Raw genomic sequence first — 24551 nt, 5'->3', positions numbered from 1 at the left:
ATATACATAGGCATGAAAATACAGTGTAGTAATGAGATGTTTCTATTTGTGTGTGGTTAAGGAAAAACAAATTAAAAGCAGCAACAATCCATGAATGAAAGTTTTATTCAACGTTTGGTATGTTTATGTTAATGCTGCCATGATTGCCAGACAACAACATCATGGTTTGGCTGTTAAACAAGCAAAACTGAAGTGTGGCAGAAAAGTACAAATCTCTAGTACGCAAAAACAAAATATACAGTTGTGAAACCTTCAAGCAAAACTAAGCATGAACAATGCATCTGGATGACGGCAAAGCTTCAGAGATGACAGTGTTATTTCAAGAGAAATACAAACAAACTCAGACAGTTACATTCACTATTTGCCCGTGCGTACAGTGTCTTAAAACATTAAGCCCAAATATATTGTGTGTGTATGAAGTTTCATGCTATGCACGGACTCCCCCGCCTGCCAACAATTTCAGAATACACACAAGCTGTAAACCATTCAAACTAACAGGGCTACTTTTGAAGATGTGCCAAATATTCAAACTAACAATGAATAGCCATGATTTAGCCATTATACAGAAAACAGTTTAAATTAAACATTTTAATCTCAATGCTAAAAAAGTTTTATATATATTTATATATATATATATATATATGAAGTGGACAACCATTAAAGCATCGTCTCACACCATTACGGAAAGCAAAGTGTTTAACAGCGGACACAAAGACAACAAAGTCCATTACTGCCACAAATCCTCTGTACGTCCAAACTTGAAGACCAAGCCCCTGCGTATAAAAACGGGAAGACAGTATAAGAAAGCGAAGTGTGAGCATCGGCTGAGAGAGACGGGTCACTGAGGAACGACGGACTTACCCAAAGAAAATGAATGCATTCTGGAAGAAGATGGCAATACCCGGGTACACGACAGGTTTCTCTGAAAAAAAAGAAAAAAGAAACAGCATAATTTTTGCATGTTTAATGTGTCATCCTGCAACTTGACTTGACTTTACCACACCCCAAAACTGTTTCCACAGTAATTGGCAGACATTTGTGACATGCAAAGGAGATTAGCAGGACTCACGAGGCACTACGAAACCGCCGAACAGAATCCACATGGAGGCAATGAGAGAACCGAAGGCCAGCATGAAGCCGATGAACAGCCAAACTCGCGCGCCTGCAATCAGAGATAAGGAAGGGTGGACTGCTGAGTGACACAATGCGTTACTTTTTTAATGGGTTTGTGTTTTGCTGCAGGAAGGGTTATACAAGTAAAGTGGGGCATACACAATATAGACCATGTGTGGGGAAATAAGTTGTTTGTTATCATACACACCTGTCTGGCCCATGCAGCCTTCACTGTAGCTGTCTCCTCTCACCTGGCCATTTGAAACAGCATTTATCCTAAATGGGTCAACATTTTGAACATGTTAGAAGACACTGTTAATTTATAAAGTGATTACTTTAACCAAAAAAACACTATGAAAATAAAACATCTCATTCCGTGGTCCACTTATTTGCAGTTACAGAAGCTTTCAGTCACATCGTTGGTTCACTGGGTTCTTGAGTGATGTCCTACTTCACCACATTTCATAGAAATTGGTTCGGTTGCTTTTGCATCTTCAGGCTGACGCATTCACAACAGCAAGAGAAAGTCCGGAGCATCCCAGTGAAGGGGGGTAAATGAAAGACCATGCTGAGAACAAAACTCCTGTTGTATTGTCACATAAATCACATAAGGTTTGACTAGAGACTTCGGCAGACGGCTCACAATCTCAATCTGGGTTTTAGGGCGAAAGTGAAAGCAGCTTAAGCTTGCAATTCTACCAGTGAAGGAAGACAGGGGATGGGGCGACAAGCTACGGGAACACAAAGTGAGGGGACCTTTCATATTTCCTGTTATAGTTAGCGTCGGCACGGTCGGTCTTACATGAGAAAAGCCACTGTCGCGATGACTCCACAGGTGTGATAGGCATGATGAAACTGTCCCTGATCTGGATATTTCACGGCTGCGTCGATGATGATCCACCACCCTGTGAAGAACTGCAACAACAAGATCCACAGTTAGCCTGAGGGGATGACAGATTTATTTCCCAACACATAAAGCAAAGTCTTCCAGCTACATATTAATAAACAATACAATAACAGTATTTTTACACTTCCAAGTACTCATATGTTGATTTAATAGTAGCATCTGCCAAACACTGATCTGCACTCAGCTTTTCCTAATGATTCAAAATTAAAAAGGTGCCATATGTAAGAATGTGGCCAAAATGGTTACTACACTGAAATTCAAAATACAGAGGTCTTTTAGGTTTCGTTTTCTGACGTAACTGGCAAAACGTGGTTGCTCGACAGCTGAGACTCTACTGACTGCAATGATTGATTGGTAGACTGCGGAAGTGGCGCCACCCCACACGCCAAAACATGAACATGATTTGCAGTCTGCAAAATGTTTTTTTTAATGTAAATATTTTGTCTGTACTGTTGTTGTTGGTGGTGAGTTCAGTTTGTTATATGAACATTATTCCTGAGTCTCTGTGACATATTAGAAGGATTTTATGGCCAGTTGCTTTAGATTTATTCCATAATGCACCTTTAAATATTATTTCATGTTACAACAGCATGAGTAGTGCTTCGATTTGTTCAGCTCCTGCCTATTCTCTCTGTACCCATCACTTGTGCAGACACACACACAGATCAGTACAGTAGAGTGTTTTTCTTGTTGCTTATAAACACAATGTCAGTGTGTACTACAGTGAATATCACATGTATGAAGCTAGATCCAGTCACGTGGTCTGGTCTCTGTGTTGTCGCTTCTTTCAAATATCAAACCAGACCGGAAATATTACATGCCACTCGCACAACTCGTCTTGTTCTGATAAAAGAGGACATGGATGCAGGCAAATGGGGGGGGGGGGTCTAAAGCAACTGGCCATAAAACCCTCCTAATATGTCACAGAGACTCAGGAATAATGTTCATATAACATACTGAAATCACCAACAACAGTACAGCCAAAATATTTGCATTAAAAAATATTTTGCAGACTGCAAATCATGTTTTGGCATGTGGCGCCACCTACCAGTCAGTAAAGTCTCAGCTGCCGAGCAACCAGGGGTTGCCATTTACGTCAGAAAACGAGACCTAAGACCTCTGTATTTTGAATTTGAATGTTGTAACCGTTTTTGGCCACATTCTTACATAGGGCACCTTTAAAGTGGGCAGAACGACAAGAGATATGAACACCCCCCCCCCCCTGCAATTTGTTACTGTGACCTAACTCTAGACTTAATTATCACCCTTTTCACGTGATAGTGATCTGTTTTCATTCTGTCACATTGTTAACGCCTGCTCACAGTGCTGTTGTAGTATAGAGCCATCTGGTGGACAACGTGGTACCTACTCCTGGCAACTGCTCGTGTAAGTTTGAACTAAACTTGATAACATGACACACCTAAAAAACATCCAAATCTGGAGCGATGGCACAAATGTCAAAGCAGCTTATATAAACACAACAGTGTAACAGTGTATGGTGTGTTCAGGGACTGGTGAAATAATCAAGCGTGAATACCAGAACGCCAGCAGCTACAGAAGCGATGGTGTTTCTTCTCTCGCCCCAGTCCACATTGCACTCGCAGTCTCCGCACCGGATTCCGTCCAGAAACCCCGACATGGCTCTGTGAAGAGAGAGGACGGTTCGTTTTAAAGTGACAGTGTGTCAACGTGAAAGGCGAGAGACTAATGCGTGTGTTAGTTACACACAGAAGCCGATGTGCAACAACTTGTTTGGCCGATAACTGAAATCTGGAGGACGATGTCTCGCCTACTTTAGTGCGCAGTTACTGCATAGTGGAGATGATGCTCAGCTCCCTGACACACACACACATACACATACACACCGACCACTGTGTAACGTCACCTTAATACTGTAAATAATCAGCAGTTCTGTAACAACAACAACAACAACAGAAATGGACGACGTGTTCATAGAGTGGATAAAAACAAGGCCGTGTCGGTTCTTTTGTTCGACGCTTTGGCATTAGCAAACATTTCCTTGAAGGTTTCTTCTCGGTGGCGAAGTCCGGGGAAAATATCACCACAGCTCAAACGTCAACGCTTGTAGCAAACAAAGACACACACGTGTACTATGTTACATGGTGGAAATCTTATTTTCAAACGGATTATTACCTTTTATTTTCGGTTTCTGATGTAGACCCCCCTTTAGATTAGCTCCACTTCGCTTCCGACTGAGCTCAGTCCCGCGCATGCGCAGTTCACCCACACCGTTTGATAAATGAACCTCAGAGACGCTTGATGGTGGTGCATTCAGGGGCCGTTGGACAAAATGGGCCTTTGCATTTGAGTGACACTTCTAATAAGAATAATTCCAGGTTGGTTGTACCCTGAAAAGTGTATCGCTGCCCTCCACAGTTCAAAGTTCTTAATCACAGCTCGAAGCTTTATTCAGTTCAAAATTCTTACCACAGTTCAGTGGTAATAACCATCATAACAAAAGGTGTTACTTAGGTATTATAAGATACAATGCTTTGGTCCTTTCAAGTGATATGTTACCATAATAAAAATAACAAGAATGATAATTGAATGACAAGAATGATAAATTGAAAGCTGTTCAAATATGATTAAAGTAGTGATAAGGTCTTTACCCTCTGATGAACAGTCTATTTGGATTTGGCTTCGTTGTTCATTTGCACACCTGTGGCTCAGTAAGGTATTGAACACATCATATGTATTAATTATTGGTGTATGACTCTTATTTATGAGCTACTGAACAATGGATGTTTCTGCTTGAATATCTACCTGTATGTGTAAGGCAATGAAAAACGTATGTGACCTCACAGGAAGCAAATATCGCAATAGAACTGTATTTTTAATTGTCTTGAGTTGAGCTTTCATTTGGAGACAGGCTTGATTTCATAGTACTCTGTTCCCAAGTGGGACATCATGTGTGAGTCACATGAGGCCTCTTTTCCCCTGCAGCTAAACCTTGTATTATTCACGCATGACAATGCTTTCAACTGTGGGAAGAAGAGGATGAAAAGACACTGAAATCGAGACAGTAGAATTTAGTTTATTGCCAGTGATTACATGGAATACGAATGAAAATATGAAAAGATATAAAATAGTGGTAAATAAAACATGTTTCCTTAAAAGTGGTGTAATGCTATGCCAGTGCAGAAACAAGGGAAACATGGTATGAGAGGTCCTGTGAAACAGAAAACCTGCCAGTGAGAAGGATAAACTGCAAGACGACAATCATCTTAAAAGACACCGAGCAACTGCAAGGCTACAGCTATGGACAGAATGATGACTCCAAAGTATCCAATGTAGCCATAGGCACCATTCAACCTCTTGGATGGATCTGGAATAAAACACAGCAAAACAAAATCCTTCTGTTGACACATTACACTATTAATATATGTTGTATATCTTAGTTTTTGTGTATCATATTATTCATTTTTCATCTGTTACAGTTTTTCAGTGATCATTTCCTTTAATCAATTGCATTAACTTCTTCAAAATAACTTTTGTTTGACGCACGTGTCACGTTTCAGGGCCAACTCGGCCTCATATGGCGTTTTCAATTTGGCTTTATAGTCGCTACAACCTTTAAAAAAACAAACTTTTAAAATGTTTTGAAGTTGCATGTTGCCGCATAATATCCCTCACCTCACCCTTCCTTTCAAAGTGTATTGGATAATATGTGTGGACCTCAGGTAGCATGAAAACTCAAAAATGTTTGTCCATTGAGGCTTATTATAAATAAATATGGTCACAATAAAGCAGATCTGGCTACTGATATGAGGCTAAATCTGGTGTAATGTAAAACAATGATCCATATAATTGTTCATGTGCAGTTATTGTATCTTCAATGTCAACATAGACATTTGTGAAAATGTAGATACATAGATAGTACTTTATTTATCCCTGAAGGGAAATTCAACTGTCCAGCAGCTCCTTAAAAACATAAAACATCCACACATCCACTCAGGGCAACACTAGTACAATAATATTAAACAGACTGGAAATAGGGTTAAAGGTAGTTCCAAAGGTTAAAAGTAGTGCAAAAAGTAGTTTTCAAGTTCTGAAAATACAAATTCATGTATTCATGTCCAGGTTTGTCCAGGATGAGTTAAATGTCTTTGCATACATTAAAAAAAAAAGTAAGTGAATTGTGAATTTGTGCATTTGGTGTAAGTCACTCTTACCTCCTGTGTAATATCCCCAGGCATAGGACAACCTGCTGGTCACCCAAATAGCTCCCAACACAGATGCAGACAACTACGATGAAAAGCAGAGAATCAGAAACAATGGGGACATACAGGGTAATACTTTATTTATGTTATTTATGTGTTAGTTTTGGATTAAAAAAAAAGTGCATTTTGATCATTGGTTGTTGAGATTTGTGTCAAACTGTGAATTTAAAAAAAAATGCTTAGTCATGGTGACACTATCTTGGCGTTTGTTATCTTGTGAAATGTGCCAAAGATCATGAGGCTTGCCCATCCAATGCAAATACTTTCAGGCCACAGATTGCAGCCAAAGAGAAACATGTATAATGAAGAAAATAAAGAACACATACTGGGTAGACAAGAGCTGCAATGGTCTGGAAAACAAGCCACTGTGGGTAAACCTCCAGGGTGTTCTGGTGTGCTCTCTGTACACAGTTGAACACCTGCTCCTTGTCACTGTACATGGTGGGATACTGCAAAATCAAGCAAAGTGTGAAAATGAAATTGAAAGTGCATCCACACATTTCGATTCCTGATCAAACGTTTAACAAAATACACACGCAATGTGGGACAAATTGGAAAAAGGAGCGAAATCAGAGACCGACAAACTTCCCCTACCTTCACGCCGAACTTCTTCCGAGCAGCGCCAACCTTGATAGCTAAATACCCCAACATCACCCAGCTGTAGAGGTAAGTAAATATGACATATCCAAAGTTGGACGGCAGCACCGTGAGAACGTCCATCTTTCAGCGGAAAATGTGGACTGTTTTTCAGTCGCGACGAGTTACGGGGGCGTACGGCGACAGGTTTGCACAAGTGACGAGAAAGGAATAAAGGGAGAGAGGCAGGAAGGAAGGAAGTAGGCAACCAGTAAACAGAAGGGTGTAGCTGCTGCTTCTTCTGCTTTGAGGTTGTATGGCTATTTGGCGCATTACCGCCACCATCTGGTATGGAGTGTGAATCAAACATGTGCTAATACTGAAAAATAAATAATAAATACATTTTAAATTTTAAATAAACGTTTAATATAGTCAGTCTTGTTTTCCCAGATAAATGTAAATAGGAACTTAAAGTCAAATTGTCTTTATCTGACTTGAGGACCTGTAGTTTAAATACGACTGGCAAAAACAGAAAGGTTACGTAAGATATCGCGAGATTTTTCGACGGCGAACGATACCACGTGACTGGAAATTTCCAAAGCTTACTTCAAAGCCGGTAGCTCCTCCTCTCTGCCCTTCATTTTAGTGACAAAGCAGAAGAAGATATTATCCCAGCTCTTTCGGAAACATTCGACGTAAAACCAACATTATTTCAACACCGTTGAGGTATTTTCCTGAAATAATTACTTTGTGATTCGTTTTCTCAAGGCGACTCTTCTCAGATACCTCACTTTTATCAACTTGACCAAGATTTCGATCAACTCTTCAACCGACCTGGTAAGTAGCACAGCGGAAGCTAACGTTAGCATGACGTTGACTATTGCTATTACATGTTATAACTGTTGTAATTGATTTTTTAAAATGCTGGTTTATATTTGTGTAGAACACATTTTTTAATGATAAAAAGTAGTTTAAAAGAATCGAATGTAGAATGATTTTCATTAGCAACAGACGGTAGTGTGTCTAGCATGTGTTAAACTGGAAATTTCCAGCACAGGCCAGTTTTAGTCACGCAGCTGCACTTTGCACTCTAGGGGCAGTGTTGAGACACCTCACGGTTATGCAACAATGGCCATGTTTACGCCGACTGGTATTATGTTAACACTCGGTCTCACGGAATACATGTTGTGTTTTTTAGTTTATTCGCTTCGCAAGAAAACGTGGTTCAGACAAGAAATATAATTAATGTAAGAAGACAGACGAAGATCCCCTACCACGATTACCACAATACAGATCAACACAAGTGTAGACGAGGTCCAATAAACTGGGGAGTGGTCGTTAAAAATGATCAAAGCCAGCTCTCTATCGAGCCACATGGCATTATCCGACTCAAATGTAAAGAAGGGATTCTGATACTTGAAACAACAAAAGCCAACAAGCAGGCAAACGTCATTCATAATTGTTCAGGTTAGTAGATAAATGTAAATTGTGTTGAACACCATCTTTTTGTCTCATTTCAGCCTGTGGCAGAAACCAAAGCAATGGCCAAGGAGGAAGGCTCTCACTCAGAAATGGCCCATGCTCGTTGTTGTGACGGTATTAATGTCATCTTTGACCAGAACAGTCCTGCCTTGTTGCGCTCCTGTTCCCGCAGCAGCAGTGGCAGCAACCGCTCCTCAGAGTCTGTCAAACACAGGACGCTTGGACACCGCAGGAGACATTACAGGTCCTCGTCCAGTTCATCGTCGTCCAGAAGCAGGTCGAGCCCTCGCACCAGGTCCCGCTCTCGTCCTCGCTGCAATAGACCGTCATCGCGCTGTCGATGTGACAACCACCGCAGATACTGCAGGGTCCACCACCGCCGCTCTCCCTCACACCGCGTCAGAGCCCTCTCTCGCGCTGTCAGCCGCTCTCCTTCTCCAGACAGGTACTCGCACCGCAGACGCAATAGATCACCCTCCAGTTCCAACACCCACAGGAACAGGCACAAGAGGACAGTCGGCAGATTGGATAGAAAGGTCTCACGATCCCCAGCCAACAGTAACAGAAGCCGTTCGAGGTCTGGATCTTCAGGGTCCTCTCTCAATTTGAGTTTGGAAGGTAAGTTGATTGGATAGATTACCCCTGGTACTTACTTAGTCATAGAGGCAGATGAATAACTTGATGAATAATCAACTGATTAAATCTGAATGATCAAATCCACAGATAAACAGGAACTCCTCATTGCTGCAAAGACCAATGCTACGAAGAGCCTGGACGTGGAAAATCTACAACTTCCTGAGAGTGTAAAATCAACCTTATGGGAGGAGATCGAGTCCGAGCGGTTGTCATCGAAACCAGAGACAAGGGTGAGACAAGATCCAGAGAAGACCGTATCACAGGTGGGTTTCTCATCGTGAACATCTGCTTCGTACAGAACACACTCAAGACGAGGTTTAGACGCAGATTCTAAAATCCTACAGTCCAGATATTTTCTAAGTAAACTTTTGATTGATGATTGGACAGGAAAAAACAGGAGTTATGCTTTAAATAGAAGGCACTCCTATTGGACCAGGTTAAAGATGTAACACCTGTGGCAGTACATCAAGCAGGGTAAAATGTCTACATGTGACTGTTGAGTTCTGTGCTGTGTTCAATTTTCTGTCTTGTGTTAACCTTTGGACCTCCAAGGGAACACACATACTCTCTGTATTTATTCCTGTCTTCATAGATAACATTGACAGTGGTCTCCTTCACTCATCGGCGCCTGGGATTAAAAGGCTGTCATGTGACTTGGGTGAAGACTAAATGTGTTTGCTGGAAAGGTTATTTGATGACTCTCGTTATGTTGTAACATGAATGAGGTCTGCAGCTAAACTCACACATATCAAGATTAGCTCACATATAGAAATGATACACATTTAATTTAATTGCTAATCACACACATAGATACTTGAATGTTGTACAAGTAATTTAGATTACACTACGGCACTTCATGTATAAAGGCAAAAGAAATTTGACAATACAAATGTATTCATGCTTGCAGTTGAAATGGGTCATTGTTATTTAGCAGAACCTTCCACTCACTGATGGGGCACAGGCGTGTGGACTGCGTTATAGTGACTATTCCTGTCGAGAGAGCTATAAAAAGACGAAGAACTCCTCTCCGTATGCCAAAGATAAGTTGGTACACAAGGCGTGTGCTGAGGGGGCTGGGAAACCAACGTCACCACCATTCTTCCACTCTAGACAGAGAAGACTTCCTTTTTAAGTTGATGTTTTTGTTTGAATTTTTTTGTTATTCAGTTTCAGGGTTTGTCCTTGAAGTATTCAATGAATGGCTAAACGTAGTCTTTGACAGCAGTGTGGGGGTGGGAAGAGTGCATGGGAGTTAATACTTGGTTAATCTATGCAATAGAAGTGTTTTAATTTATTAGTAATGAAGTATATCATCCATCTAAATGAGTATTAGAAGAAGAACTTACCAAACTGTCTAAACTCACGATAGCATGAGTTTTACACGTCTAACTGGGTCCGTCTTTCTTGTCATTTGGAAATAGAGCCACGAGTTGGAATCTGATGACATTTCTGACCCAAAGTCGCCTCCCAGAAGGAAGGAGATCTCCTTCAGTATTAATGTAAGTTCCATAAATATATTTTTCCTAAAATATTATTTAAAGCCACACATTGTTTTACCCAGAACATGTAATGATGCATTATTTTTTTCTGTCTCTAGAATTCTATTGCCAAACCAATTGTGGCAGCACCTTCCATAGGAAAGTTAACCTCCAGAGTGGACAGCTTTGGAAGGAGGAAGCCCTACGGTCACTGGGTTCCAGTCAAATCACGCCACTTCTGTTAGTGTGACAGAGTACACACAGGACACTGTTAATACTGTACATGTTTTGTACATATATTCATTTATGGCAACGTTTTCTTTCAGATATTAGAGTGTTAAGTGGGATGAAGTGAAGAATTCGGTACAGGTGGGACGATTTTTTTGGCCTTTGTATTGTATTTAAAATTTCTATAGATAAAATAAAGTCTATTTGGGAAAAAAAACATTGTGGTTGTTATTTTTGTAACCAGTTGATCTGAAATCCTGAGGGGAAATGTACAGACTGAAATTATATTTTTATTTACTCATCAATTATCTAAGATATCTATAGACTTAGCGGACTAGCTCAGAGGAATATGCAGTCCAGAAGTACACAATTGTGCATTACTGAAGAGGAAATGAATAAGGTAATGCTATAAAAAAATATTTTGGGTAAGGTTTATGGAAAACAAAGTAGCAATACTTGGTACAAAAAGTTTGTTAGGGATCTAGTAAATATGGCTAAGTGGGAACCTATATTAGGAAAAACTACTGTGTGAATAAGCAACTACGCTGCACAGTCAGTTGACCACAGTACATGAGTGAACAGTGAAAGACGTTCAAGTTGGCTGCCATTTCTCCAAAGACCACATGGTGTCAGTATCAACGCGTCACTTCACCTCCGGAGGGATGAACTGAGCTGAACAGCAACTGCATCTCATCCACTTACATTACATGGATTAAAAGAGTCAGATTAAATGGGAGTTATGTGGTTCTACATCACAACGAAGTACACTACTACTGTTTATACAATACTGGATCACAATGGATTGATGCCTCTATTCATCCCATAGTACAGTGACACGGCTCTTCATCTGTATTTTTTTTTAATGAGGTTTAGCGTGGAATGACAGTGATGGGTCATTGTCAAACTTGACTCCTGTGTAGAACGGAACCATCAGTGTCGACTCTTAACCCTTTTCCTGCTATTGACTCAGATACTTACCAGGACTGAGCCACATTCGCATAACTTTTTTTTTGCCATTGGGATGAGCTCCAACCACCCATCACTTAAATGATGAATGGTTGGAACATTTCAACCTGTTTCTTCTTGGGTAACTCGATATAATCTGCTGTTGTGGCTGCTGTGCTACTTACTTTAAAGCTTGTGTGAATTAAATCCTGACAAGTCTTTGGCACGTGTTGAAATAGCGGTGAATTATTGCAAGAGGGGGTAACGTATCTGTCGGATGAGCGAGTAAGCAATACTTTTCAGGGCTAATATTTGGACGCGTGTCAACGTCTGTTGTAATCATGGGGTTAAATCGCACACTTGTGAAGATCTCACTACCAGACTGCCTGTCTCCTGCTGTAAATGCGCCTGATAATTCTGATTAATGACTTTGACAGAAGATAAAGAATGTAAACACAAAACACAGTGAGTGTCCATAATAATAATAAGAATACTGCCTTGTTATTCACACACAGAATTATACTTATAAAATAGCAGACAGGTGTGTCTTGTTATTGTTGTCCAATTATGAATTCAATGACAATTTTTTTATTGTGTCTGAAGCAACAGTTGGTGCTTCTTGCAGGCTTTTGTCAGTTGGAGGAAAAACTCACCCCCCCCCCATAAAAAAACCTAGGGTATTTATTTCATTTCGCTGTGTTTATTGGGCCCAAATCAAACCCACACCTTCATATTGTTTCTGGCAGTTGGCCCCAACAGACTCAAAGGTGTCAGCTTTTCTGAGTCACCGTGGTGAATTTATGTGCTGCTGCTCCCGACACCAGCCAGCATCCTCCAGGTGAATCAGATAAGACTACAAAAATATCGCAACCATAAAACATGAACACTTAACACCCACAGCAGAGTCGCACATCAAAGCCAGCATTTTAAGATCTTCCCTAACTTTCATCAGCAAAACATTAGCAGCATCTCATACAAGCAGGTCAGATATAACAAAATCATCAATACAATAGTGTACAGCCCATTTTATAGTCACATAAACATGACTTCGGTTTGCCTGGTAGAGGGCACAATATTATTCACACAAGGGTGACTTGCATGGGAACCGGTTTTCTTGTCTTTTATCTCCTCTCCAGTCACAAGACTTTCTTGCTCATGTCACAGCTTGGGGCAAGTTGGTTAGACTGAGATGTGGATGATAATGACTAAATTGAATTGCTCAATTTTTGGTCCTTATCTGTGTGTGTGTGTGTACCTACACTAAAACATTCTTTTGGCTGGCATCTCTTTGCTAAACATGCCCCGAGGTTTGAGGATAATTACTGGTAGTTCATTCTCACGCTCAAAAAGGTCTCTGTCATGAGACCACACACATAGAAAAGCCAACAAGTGTGCAAGAGTAATAGAAGTGGTTTATTTAAAAACAAGGATAAGAATAAACATGTGTTTTAATTTCTAATAATGTACAAAGAAACACTGCTCATTACATACAGAATCTTGCAGATGACTGAATTATCTTTCAGTTCAAAGTAACCCCTGCATGATATATGATGTTTGAGAAACCCTATAATTACGCAGTCCAATATTTACGTATGAACTCTTGGTAGGTAGAAGACTAAAAAGGAAAAAAAAGTTACACCCAGGACTGTTACAAGAAAAAAAATAGACAATGTCCACTGACTGTTCCCTTTAGACAGCTGTGCCTCTCTCCAAGTTTTGTTTGATCTCTGCTGTGTATTTGCCGTAGAAACGCTCTGCCTTCTTGTTGAACTTGGCGTTCCTCTCGTTAATGTAGTCGATGTCTGCGTCGTCGTTATAGGCCCTGCGTCGGCTGTACTTGGCCCGCTTCTCGATCCTGACAATAGCAAATAAAAAAGCGGCTTAGGGAGGATTCCAAAAACCAGTGTGACCACTCTCCGTGACACATCCATTAACAATAATTGGCTACAGGCAATAATTTGGCAGTGTGCGCTTAAATTTGGCAAGGGGAGTGGCGACGGAAAACGTAACACACGTACACACACACACAGAGGAAAATGCAGTCAATTTGTGAATTCGCAGACTTTATTCACTGTGTCTTCAAAGCATTGTTGTGCGTCATACTCTGGAAACTCAATCCTTGTCTAATGCCCCACAGTCGCATCTCTAACACAAGCCTTGGACTGTCTCAAATATAGAACAGCTCAGGGAAAGACCGGGGTAATAAAACGTGAAAGGGACGTCTGTAGAAAAAGGCAAAAACAAAACAAAGAAAACAGCGGAAGACCGAAACCGTTTGAGGTAGCCATCTGTTTTAACGTGAGGGACATCAAAGTATGTATGATCCCCCTCGTGTTGTGACTCTTACCTGATTTTCATAAAGGTTTAAGAACCTTTACCACACTAATATAAGCCATTACAACCACAAACCCGGTACCTGGTTTTACTGCGGTGGCAGATTTTTTGACTAAAGCCATAAAAATGTGGGCGCAAAACCGAGCCTATAAAATAAGATGATGGTTCAGAGTGAACTCTTTCAACACAGGACAGAAAAGCCGCAACAATAATGTCAGTTAAATGGTCTGCCATGTTCTATAATATTCAGAGATTCCACCCAGAAATCCCCAAACTGAATCAGCATAATCCTAATTCCTAATAGACAATATAGTCTCTATAAGACACGATGCAATTCAAGTTTTTTATTATCTATTTTATGTAATTAGCATCTTGGATGAATTGATTCTAAGTTGTACTTAATATATGACATAAAAAATGGTCAAAATCACATGATCGTCAACAGCCAACAATTAAAAGTTCCAGACAAAATGTCTTAAAACAGAGGCTTTCAATCTGGTCACAGGCTGGTAGCTGTTATATATTGTGCTCACATTTATTTATTTATGTTTATTTAGTTCTGGTTGTTTTAGTGCTAAATCTATTTGATATTTAGAGAGGAAAGATGATTTGCCAAGTCTACAGAAGTTGCAGTGTTGTTCTGTTGGTGTATAAATGAGCAACGTGGAGCCACATTTCCACAAAGCGGTTCAGTTTGGTACGTAAAAACATAAGGAATACCAAAATAATTTATCAGGTTTGGCAAACTCTGCTGGGGTAACAAGCAGAGTGGCGTCTGAAGGATAAAGCGAGACACCTGTGTGCGATGGGGGAGGAAATATTGGTGGCATGTTGCCTCCTCTCAAACAAAGCTCTTCTTGTGATTAACAGCCACATGCTAGGAAGGAACAACACGGAATACTGGATGTTCTCCATTAGAATTAATTAGGTGAGCTATGTTGTGTCGTGCTGGTATGATGATACATTATTTATAGCTCACGCACATTACTTGAATAGCTCCATAATTTACATATGTGGCCCACACACCGTAGTGGAAACACAAGTCAGATCAGGGTGTCATGCTCCAAGTCGATGAGTGAGTAAAAGAACCACAAAATACAACTGGACAAACAACTAATGTTCACGATTAGCTCAATTAGCTGATGAGTTACCTTATTTAGGTCATAAAAGCAGCTGCTTGCTTTGAGGTTGAGACTCTGCGGCTGATTTCTTCAGACCATTGGCCCCTGGTTCACACACAACAACCCCCTCTTCCAAGTTGGCAAAAATCCTAAACTCAGTGGTTCCACACATAATTTATGACCACTGGTACAGTCTCATATTTCATCCGAAAATGACGTGTGTGGTGTGCCAGAGCCAGAAATCAGAATGCTTTGTATGTCAGAATGAGATACAAACAAAAACGTCCTTTACCAGTTTGCATTGCTGCAACCAATCGCAGCAAGCGAGGTTGACCCAGATAGTAGTGAGCTCACAGAGGACTAATATTATATAGAGGATGAAGTGCCTTATGATGACGTTATTACTTTACACTGTCCCATTATTAAGTAATGAATGTAATGTATTTAGGAAACCCCCCACTGAATTTACAGAAGGAAACTGTCTATTAACAATATTGTTATATTAATTCTATGAACCATTTAAAGAGGAAACTGATAAGATATGTGGCTACACATGACAAAAACCCATTTATCATGACATAATTAGTATAAAGAAATGGGATTTAAAAAAATAAATAAATTTCCAGGGATTCTGATTCCTTAATAAAAACCAACCACAGTGTACAGAATTTAAAGAATGGCTAATAATAACCTGTATATGAATGATCTGCCCACATAGGCAATAACAAGCGGACTGAATTGCATTTTAATGTCTTCTAATGTCTTTTTCGGAGTATTACTTACTGTTTCTCAACATCTTCTACCATGCGGTCAATTCCCTCCTTTGTGGGGACATGTGTGCCGTGGATCAGGCTATTGGCTGTAGGGTAGAAGTCTTCACCGCTGTGGAGCACCAGCAAACAAATTAGGAGTTAATTACCACAGATAATCACCATTTTAGCATACTTAAAGTGACTTTTCTATACTTCATTGAGTATGGTCATACTTCTATGGCTTTTCTACGGGGTGAAAAACCCGTGGGCACTGATCTTATCTCTGAGCTTAGTGTGTTAGCCTGAACACTTCTGTATCTTTAAATTATTTTGGATGTGTGCTGATATGTGAACACTAACCCCAGGGCATATGAGGGGGTACAATATTCAACATATAGAAAATGCTTTGTGCACATGTGATGGGGGGGGGGGTGCTAAGATGATGCAAAGTAAGTAGTTACAATTCATTTCACTTGACTACAAATTTCACAGTTCCGCTTTTAATACCGGAGATGCCTTTGAATATATTTTCCTTCATACCAGATGACATTTTTTTCATGTTAAGGTGTCTGTGTATCTCAGTAAACTATTAAAAGACAAATTAGACGAAATAATGCAACACCTAAGGGAAAGGGGACAGAGGCTTAACTCACCAAACTTCCCGCTGTTTCTCATAGCCTTCCATGTCTGGTCTGATCTGCTTGGTGAGCCTCTGGTACTGTCGCAACTGGGCCTCAGCATAACCTGCAGTTCATTGTGTGAGACAGAGGGAAAACAAATGACTGGAGGATAATTACCGGAACAAACAGCAAGCAGGCACAACGCTCAGTGACAAAACCTGTGGCTGGTTAAAGAGAGATGAAGAGGCAATTCTACTTCCTTCCTCTCTTGAAGCCCCTCTGGTGGTAACTTTCCCCTCTGAGGTTTTAATGCCGTGAAGGGTTTGATGCAAAAGATGGCAGCCATATTTTTGTTTTTTTTCAGAAGACTTAAGAGGGAGCACTGCAAGATAATTTTCCCAGGAAGTTGCCACTGGATTTACTCTAAACTGTGTCATCTAGATTATAAAAAAAAGACAATAATCCCATTGCACCATTATCCTTGATGTTGAATTGTAAAAAATGACTAATATCTAATGGAATGGTCCATGGTTCTCTGACATGACATGAGGGCTACATATGTGTTGAATGAAGCAGCTTTTATCACCCATTTGCATCAGAAGTGAAAACCATTGCAGTGTCTTAAAAAGTAAATATCATACATATTAGGTGTTAAGAAAAGAGAAAGCGAACCAATGTAGAATTATTTTTAAAATTAAGATTTTGCCAATGTCCGACAGCGTATACATGCAGGAGTAATCAGACTATGAGTCGTATTATCCAGGTAGGTTAGTCCGATTAAGAAGAGCTCGTTTTTAATGCGTTTCAAACTGCATGTAATACAACACTTTCCAGTCCCATTGTTTTGTTGGTGTGCTATTGTTTTGGTCAAAAACGACCAAAAAGAAGACGAAAACAACCAGAGAGGTTATGCAAGCAGGTTGGCTGATAGACACACCTGTATATCTCATTACACAAAGATTAAAAGGAAATACACTTCAAATGGGGCGAACTGCTGACGATTGAGCGTCACTCCTGGGTTAAAATGTGAGATTGAGTATGGATGCCTGCAATGCTAGATTGATGCAAACTCTCTTTTTAGTAACGTGAGTAATGTGTAGTAACGGAACCGCAGCCATTATGCAAGCAGAAATGCATAGCAACTCTCCACAGACACAGCATATGGACTTATATTTGTTAACGTCACCCACATATAAAATTCCCATTATTTGCTTTTAAAAGAACTGACATTAAAAATGAAATAAAGGGTCATCATGGGATAGACTGTGCCAACACACACCTGCAAATCCGGTGTCTGGGTTCTTCTTCTTTTTCTTCCTCTCCCATCGCTCCGCATCATCAGCAGTGATCTCCAGCAGTTTCACTTGGTGATAGTTCTCACCTCTGTCCGCACAATCCTGGCAGACAAAGATATTGTTGTTTTTATAATAACTTCAAGGCAGGGCTAATAGCATGAATGAACTTGAAAGGCTGCTGATGGTTGTTTGACTGATGTAAGATGGGGTTTTGCATACTTCTACATAAAAACATCAGTGAGATATATACGATGCCAACTCTGTCAGACAATATACCAATGTTAGGAACACGGTTAATTACCCGTTTCAATAGTAAATCACAAGTGTTACTTTATAAATACTGTAAGTAAAGCAACTATATCATTTAGACACTGAATTACCTTTTTCTTTTGGTCTTCAGCAAGCTCCCACTCCAGTCTGGCTTTCTTTGCCTCCCAGTTTGCAGGAAGCTTCAATCTCTTATCCTCCTCCACAACCTCCTGGTGATTCAGCTTACGTGCTTCATTCTGCATAAGATAATAATGCAAGTTGAACAGCTGTGTTTAAGTGGAACCAACAGAAATACAATATCGAGTACCTGAAGTATGATTACCCAGGCGTCAATGTGGTTAGGTGCTGAACAAAAACATTGCTGACACCGATAGTGCTACGTGTGGTTGTTCACAGCCAGTCAGTCAACGGCTACGAGAAAACATCTATCCACAATGTACATGTGATTTAGGCAGACAACTCACCCTTTTAAAATGTAACTCTCGAAATTTCCGTAATCTCGCCTCTCTCTTCTCTGCCGCAGGGGTATCATCGGTTGTTTCCTCTTCGGTGGCTGTACGAGGTTCCTGAGAAAATACACCCCGACAATTGTGACTTTAAACACATAAAACGTTAAAATAAACACATTCATACTATTATAGACACGACTAGATGAACACAACAGACATAAACGGCTTAAAACGGCAACGGAACAATGTCGCAACGAGCTAACGTTAGCTAAACATCACGAGCTAACATCGTTTAGCTTTAACGCATCAAGTGTGGGATTGAAACACGGCATCAGCAGACGAAATGACACGTATATATCAAATGGCTTTTATTCGACACACTAACCGAAATGTACCACAACGTTAACCCTACCGAAAAACGTACTGTGGAAAAGAAAGCAACTTACCTCACTGCAGGACGCCATTGTTGTTCCGCGGCGAGTGGCGAATACCGGAAGTGAGACTGTCAGACCGAATATGAAAAGACTGGAACGTCACAAAAAAATAAAAGCCTTCTGAACAACTTCTGAACACGACACGACATATTTATTTAAAGCTATTTTATGCGAATATGTTTGAATGATACAATCACACTCGTAGTATAAGTATATTTTTCAATACATTCAATAAAAAAACACAACTCTTCAATGTTTTTGTGAAAATTAATTGAAATCATTTAAATTATGGGACAAATGTATTTTCTTTAGAATAAAAAAGTAATGTTATTGTTTTCCCTAGTGTAGATACACGCATGTGTGTTTACTGTACATACTGTACATACCGTGCCATCATGGCTTTTACAAAAATAAAACAACATCATAAGGTATGTATATAAGTTATATATATGTTTTCCCCTCAGCTCAATGGCTCCTGAGTGGAAACCAGTCAAGCAAATGTACCATGGGGATATAACAGAATGATCATTTTTGATCTCTATCATGGTCTTGAGAATTGCTGCATTGATTTCCAAATTTTTACAGAAGACAGTGAAACATCCTGGTGAGTAATAACATTAGTTTCTTACCTGATCTAAAACACAAATACATGTTTAACTGTGTGCACACATCTAGTGTCAGTGTTGTGCATCTAGACAAAGCAACAATCTTCAAAGATTTTTGCCCGTGGAAAAATTCCAACAATTGAATTATCATCAAAACTGGAATTAAAAATGCTGAAACAAAGTACCAAAACAAGCACTCTAACTAAAAACACAAAGGCCTGTTGACCACAAAAATGTTCCCAAGTTGCATGAGAGAACTTTTGAATGAAAGTTCTCATGACCCAAGCTTCTTTTAAACCTGTAGTCTTCTACATTCATACTGTGGGTGAATGGTCTCTATTCTAAATAGCGCTAATGTGCAAATTGTATGAATTACTGGTAGAATGAAGAATCTAAATGAGATTTCATAAGATACAGTTTAAGATGACAAGCTAGAAATAAGTATAGTGAGAAATCCTTATAATCCCATAATTAAAAGGAGACTTTTGAGGCACTGACTCTGAACAGGAAGTGGGATTTTCACAGTTTTATTTGGGGTTAATTTTCTGACAACTTTCAGTCAAGTCAAATGAAAAAAAAATTATTGTATCACCACAAAAAACGATTTTTTTTGTTGCAATCTTACATCAGTTGTGTGCCTGTTTTTTTTTTTTTAATCGCAGCGTGGCTAAAGTGATTGCCTTGGCATCTTGTTTGGTGTCTTTGTGTCTTGTTTTCCTCCACGCCATTTTGCTTTAAAATGCATTGGAAGACACTTTGACTAATTCAAAGTGGCGTGACACACAGAGGCAGCAATTATGAATATGACCAGAGGTTATAGAGGGAGAGAGAAGCATGAAAGGTCAGCTGTAAAGTCATCAGTGTGCTACACAGCGACTCTGTTTAAACTCCTCTATACTCAATTTGTATGGTCATGTTTTTTCTTTCGGGTAATGGAGCCGTTACATCTTTGACAAATGCATCTTATTTTACCCACAAAATAATCACAAAAAAATCTAGGCTCCGATCATAGAAACACGATTCAGTGACAAAAGTAAACAGGTTCAGAAGCCATTTGAACGTGTCTGACTTGCTAAATCGGTTGTCCTCTTTGTTTTAACTGCATTATACCAATAGAGCTGTTTTGGAGGATGTAATTAAGTGAAGTTTATAGTCTTAGATTAAAGCGTCCTTCAGATCACAGAGAATGTTAATGGAGTGATGCGTTTTCACTGGGAACCAGATGGCAGCACATCACAACAGAACGTGATTGGCTACAGTAATGGGCCAGAGCTCCACTATTACGATGGCAAAAGAGAAAACATCTTCATAATAAATGACTTTCAAATGAGAGTAACAAATAACAAAAAGACAAAGACAAAAAATAATAATAAGAAGCAATTTCCCTGCTCCACCCAAGCAAAAACCAGTCTACTGTACAGTAAGTGTCAGTATTATTACTGCAAGAGTACATACAGCAACAGTGCCGTAGCAACAGTGAGGTTGAAGCAAAAGAAAATAAAGAAAAATAATTCTGCTTATTTCTGTGCCAGTTCCTCGTCACGGTCCCGAAAAGAGCTTCATAAGATTCAGTGGAGATTGGTTTTGAACCAAATTGGAAATACAAATTGGCTTGGTGACAGGTAACGTGATCTCGGCAGCGCTGTCACTGCCGTTTAAAGGCTACCGAGCGTTAGCACAGTACGACGTGTATCTCACATGTGCCGGGGCCACCCAAAAATGCTGAACAGCCACTCCTCAATATTAACTTTTCCACTCAGGCAAATCGGGGCCTGAAATAGGGTAACATTATATCTGCAAATAAATTGCACTTTAGGGGCACATTTATAAATACAGAGCAGACCTCCTTCATAACTGTCTCCCATTAATCAAGCCATACGTGATATAAGTCTGGTTTGTAACGTGCTGTGAGTGAGACCTTATATGTTTTTGTACATACAGAAATACATTTGAACAGGGCCGCAATCTTGCTCTTAATAAGAGTTCCTCTTGATAGCACATGGGGGGGGGGGGGGGGGGGCAGGGGCCTCGTGCTGTGCAGGCAGCTGCTTCACATCTGGAACTTAATATAAACATCATGGCCAATAAAATCATTCCATTTCCTTAATTACTATTCCTGTCATTTCCGCAGTAAATGAAAAGTTATTAATTCAGGGCCAACACAAACATGCTTCTCCAATACAAGGAGCTACTCCTGAAGAGTCGCCACCCTGACTACAGGCCGCTGTCACTGGACTGGAACCACAAGCTCCTGCCTCGCTCTGCCAGTGTGTGTTTCATGTAAATCTGGATGTGTGTGTGTGTGTGTGTGTGTGTGTGTGTGCATGTGAGGAACAGAGGAGTCCAAGAAGGCGTTGCAGACATGAATGGAACACAAGATGGTGTCTTGTTTTCCATCTCATCCACATGTTCCCACTGGTGCCAGGATAATCATGACAGGCACAACCCGTCCCCGTTTCATCTCCCTCCTGCTCATTTCCTTCCTCTTCCCCTCCTCCACAACTCCACTCTCTTGTTCTTTTGCTGTTTCTCAGTGTGTTCAACACATGCCCTCACTTCTCCACCCCGTTTGTACGACTCTTCCCTTCCACCCGTTCTCTCCCTCAGGCTTCTCTGATATGCCTCCCATATTGTGCGAAGGTTCTCAGTCATATCCTCTCACACTATCAAGTCCATGTTGAATAACAGGCTTTTTTTTTTTCTTTTTTTTTTAAAGGTGCCATATGTAAGAATGTGGCCAAAAACAGTTACTACATTCAAATTCAAAATACCGAGGTCTTTTAGGTTTCGTTTTTTGACGTAACTGGCAACCTGCTGTTGCTCGTCAGCTGAGACTCTACTGACTGCAATGATTGGTGGACGGCGGTAGGTGGCACCACATGCCAAAACATGATTTCAAAACATAAACATGATTTGCAGTCTGCAAAATATTTTTTTTAATGCAAACATTTTGTCTGTACTGTTGTTGTTGGTGAGTTCAGTTTGTTATATGAACATTATTCCTGAGTCTCTGTGACATATTAGGAGGATTTTTATGGTCAGTTGCTTTAGATTTATTACATAATGAACCTTTAAACATAATATGATGATTTGGACTTTGGGGGATGTTCAGAGCGCATTCATCTGCAACATAACTAAAAATACTCGCTCACCGCAGCGTTGCATTTTAAAAGAAATGTCAATCTCTCACGGGGTCATATGTCATCAAGCACATTTTCAGCTGAAACAATCCTCACAGCACATCATCATCAGCCATCGCGAGCAGTCAAAATGCTCCCCATTGATTCCCAAGCTGCTGTTGCAGTTGGACATATCCAAAGGGCATGCATGGTTGGAATGAATATAAAGCTATTGGGATAGGAATCTTTGCAAAAAACGCTCACACCAAATGCATCTTTGTGTCCGCACAAATGACAGTGTGTGCGTGTCTTATTTGACCTCGACTCACCAATTACCGTCTTCCCCTGTGGGCAAAAAAAAACGACGCTAATATCATGAAGATCGTGATGTTCACCATTTGACATGGTTCTCGCTACTCTGGTTCCAGGAGGAGCCCTTCACAGACAAAGAGAGGAAGAGGATTTGGTGAGCGACGCATATACTTACACAAAAGATGCATGTATGCACTCAAATACCACCAGTTTTGCAGTCAGTGCTTTAGCTCCACCACACACAATTAAAGTCCCAATTAAAGGCCATTATGGGTTTTCCACTAGCAGCAACCACAGGGAGAGCAGCTCCACGGCCCGAACATTGCGGGCACCACAGATGTCTCCTGTGTTGTCATCCAAAGGAACTCAGACTCATCCACAAACTTTATGATCATAATTACTGATCAAAATTAAAGTGCAACAATATAAACTCAGAGGACAAGCAACAGAAGAGTTTGAGTGATTCCGGTAAGTGGGTCCAAGTGGGACCATGAGATAGATGGAAGTGTGTTTGTCCTGAAGAGGAAAAATGTAGTGAGGTGATCACGCCAGTTCATCCTGCAGAAGCGTTGACCACAAGAGGGAGGCATTTCCCTGATAGTCTACCAGAGAGGATCGTTCTATTAGTTTCTGATTCAATAAAAAGGTCACATTTCCACGTTTATCCTTGCTCAATCAAATGTATTTCTGTTTCCCACAGGCTCACACACACACACACACAGTCTTCAGGAGCTTCTCACCATAGATGAAAGCACAGGGTCCCGTGAAGCATCCGTTCACCACCGTACCCACCACACACACAAGTTCAACAAGAGTGTCTTCCCTTGAGCGGGGCCCAAAATTGTCATATGTTTTTTTTTTTTCTCACTTCCTTTTTTGTTCTCATCCTCTTACCAGTGACCTTAATGAGGGAGTAAACTTCTCACTTGGCCAAACAATGCACTATTGTAGAGTGAGTAGCTGTGATAAGAGAGGTCAACAGCCTGTGGACATGCAGCTGTATCGGGCAAACACACACACGTTTGTGCAGCATTCATCGTGACGCCGCGTCATAGTCATAACGCAGCCCCCTTTACCCTAACCATAACACCTTAAACCCCCAAAATGTCCTCACTTTCCACTCCTTCACACACAAGTGGATCCCATTCCCATCCAATATTGTGCTCTGAGAACTAACAATCTGTTTAGTACAAAAAACTGCACTCACTCACTCCTTTCATCTCCAGTTCAAGGCTCCAGTGATCTAATTGCGAATCTGATGATAATCAAACCAGAGCCAAGTATCAAAAACAAGTGTCAACAACACCTCTGTGAACTGCCGAGTGATAAATGAGCCCTTTCTTCTGGGTCAGTGGGATTTATTCTCTGAACTATTTAGGGCTCTTAAAGATATTTTATATTCATGGAAACACTTTTTTTGTGTGTGTTTAGTCATTTCCCAGACGGAGAGGATTTTCCCCTGGGAATGTCAAATGCTGAATTTGTGTTGCGAGACCTTGAAATAAGTATACAAGTCAGTCTTCTAAAGTGATTGAATATAGGTGATCAAACTATCAAGGTTCAGGGGATGAACTCGGTGTTAAAAGCAGAGTGAAAAGGCCATCTTGTTGAAAACTAGAGTAACAACAGGACAG

At 40.3% G+C, this 24551-nt stretch overlaps 4 protein-coding genes across 7 annotated transcripts; 1 reads left to right on the top strand and 3 right to left on the bottom strand.

The window, feature by feature from the left end:
- Positions 1 to 87: 87 nt before the first annotated feature.
- On the bottom strand, positions 88 to 4266 carry tmem50a (transmembrane protein 50A). The gene is made up of 7 exons (XM_083908129.1): positions 4175 to 4266; positions 3558 to 3663; positions 1916 to 2028; positions 1322 to 1389; positions 1070 to 1162; positions 862 to 922; positions 88 to 773 (listed from the first exon to the last, which is right to left on the bottom strand). Exons 2-7 carry the CDS (start codon positions 3657 to 3659, stop codon positions 728 to 730), a joined length of 483 nt encoding a protein of 160 aa, XP_083764255.1. The 5' UTR covers positions 3660 to 3663; positions 4175 to 4266; the 3' UTR covers positions 88 to 727.
- A 789-nt stretch (positions 4267 to 5055) lies between these two features.
- mgst3b (microsomal glutathione S-transferase 3b) lies at positions 5056 to 7074 on the bottom strand. The gene is made up of 4 exons (XM_083907437.1): positions 6856 to 7074; positions 6588 to 6710; positions 6214 to 6286; positions 5056 to 5366 (listed from the first exon to the last, which is right to left on the bottom strand). The coding sequence occupies exons 1-4, from the start codon at positions 6979 to 6981 to the stop codon at positions 5266 to 5268; spliced, it is 423 nt and encodes a 140-aa protein (XP_083763563.1). The 5' UTR covers positions 6982 to 7074; the 3' UTR covers positions 5056 to 5265.
- A 410-nt stretch (positions 7075 to 7484) lies between these two features.
- Positions 7485 to 10864, top strand: rsrp1 (arginine/serine-rich protein 1). Of its 3 annotated transcripts, none has more exons than XM_083907470.1 (6): positions 7485 to 7674; positions 8358 to 8937; positions 9043 to 9218; positions 9548 to 9641; positions 9890 to 10454; positions 10553 to 10864. In XM_083907470.1, exons 2-5 carry the CDS (start codon positions 8379 to 8381, stop codon positions 9904 to 9906), a joined length of 846 nt encoding a protein of 281 aa, XP_083763596.1. In that variant the 5' UTR covers positions 7485 to 7674; positions 8358 to 8378; the 3' UTR covers positions 9907 to 10454; positions 10553 to 10864. The 3 variants fall into 3 exon arrangements, with proteins under 3 accessions (XP_083763596.1, XP_083763595.1, XP_083763594.1); XM_083907469.1 differs by having other exon boundaries at positions 9887 to 10454; XM_083907468.1 differs by having other exon boundaries at positions 9548 to 10454.
- Positions 10865 to 13000: 2136 nt separating this feature from the next.
- Positions 13001 to 18928, bottom strand: syf2 (SYF2 pre-mRNA-splicing factor). 2 transcript variants are annotated; one of them, XM_083908195.1, is made up of 8 exons: positions 18894 to 18928; positions 18463 to 18564; positions 18306 to 18374; positions 18109 to 18234; positions 17713 to 17830; positions 16467 to 16557; positions 15845 to 15943; positions 13001 to 13461 (listed from the first exon to the last, which is right to left on the bottom strand). In XM_083908195.1, the coding sequence occupies exons 1-8, from the start codon at positions 18909 to 18911 to the stop codon at positions 13296 to 13298; spliced, it is 789 nt and encodes a 262-aa protein (XP_083764321.1). In that variant the 5' UTR covers positions 18912 to 18928; the 3' UTR covers positions 13001 to 13295. The 2 variants fall into 2 exon arrangements, with proteins under 2 accessions (XP_083764321.1, XP_083764322.1); XM_083908196.1 differs by lacking the exon at positions 18306 to 18374.
- Positions 18929 to 24551: the final 5623 nt, after the last annotated feature.

This window comes from Microchirus variegatus (genome assembly GCF_963457635.1).
Source record: "Microchirus variegatus genome assembly, chromosome: 21".
In the NCBI taxonomy this organism is placed as follows: Eukaryota; Metazoa; Chordata; class Actinopteri; order Pleuronectiformes; family Soleidae; genus Microchirus; species Microchirus variegatus.
This window is presented reverse-complemented; position numbering and strand designations above follow the sequence as displayed.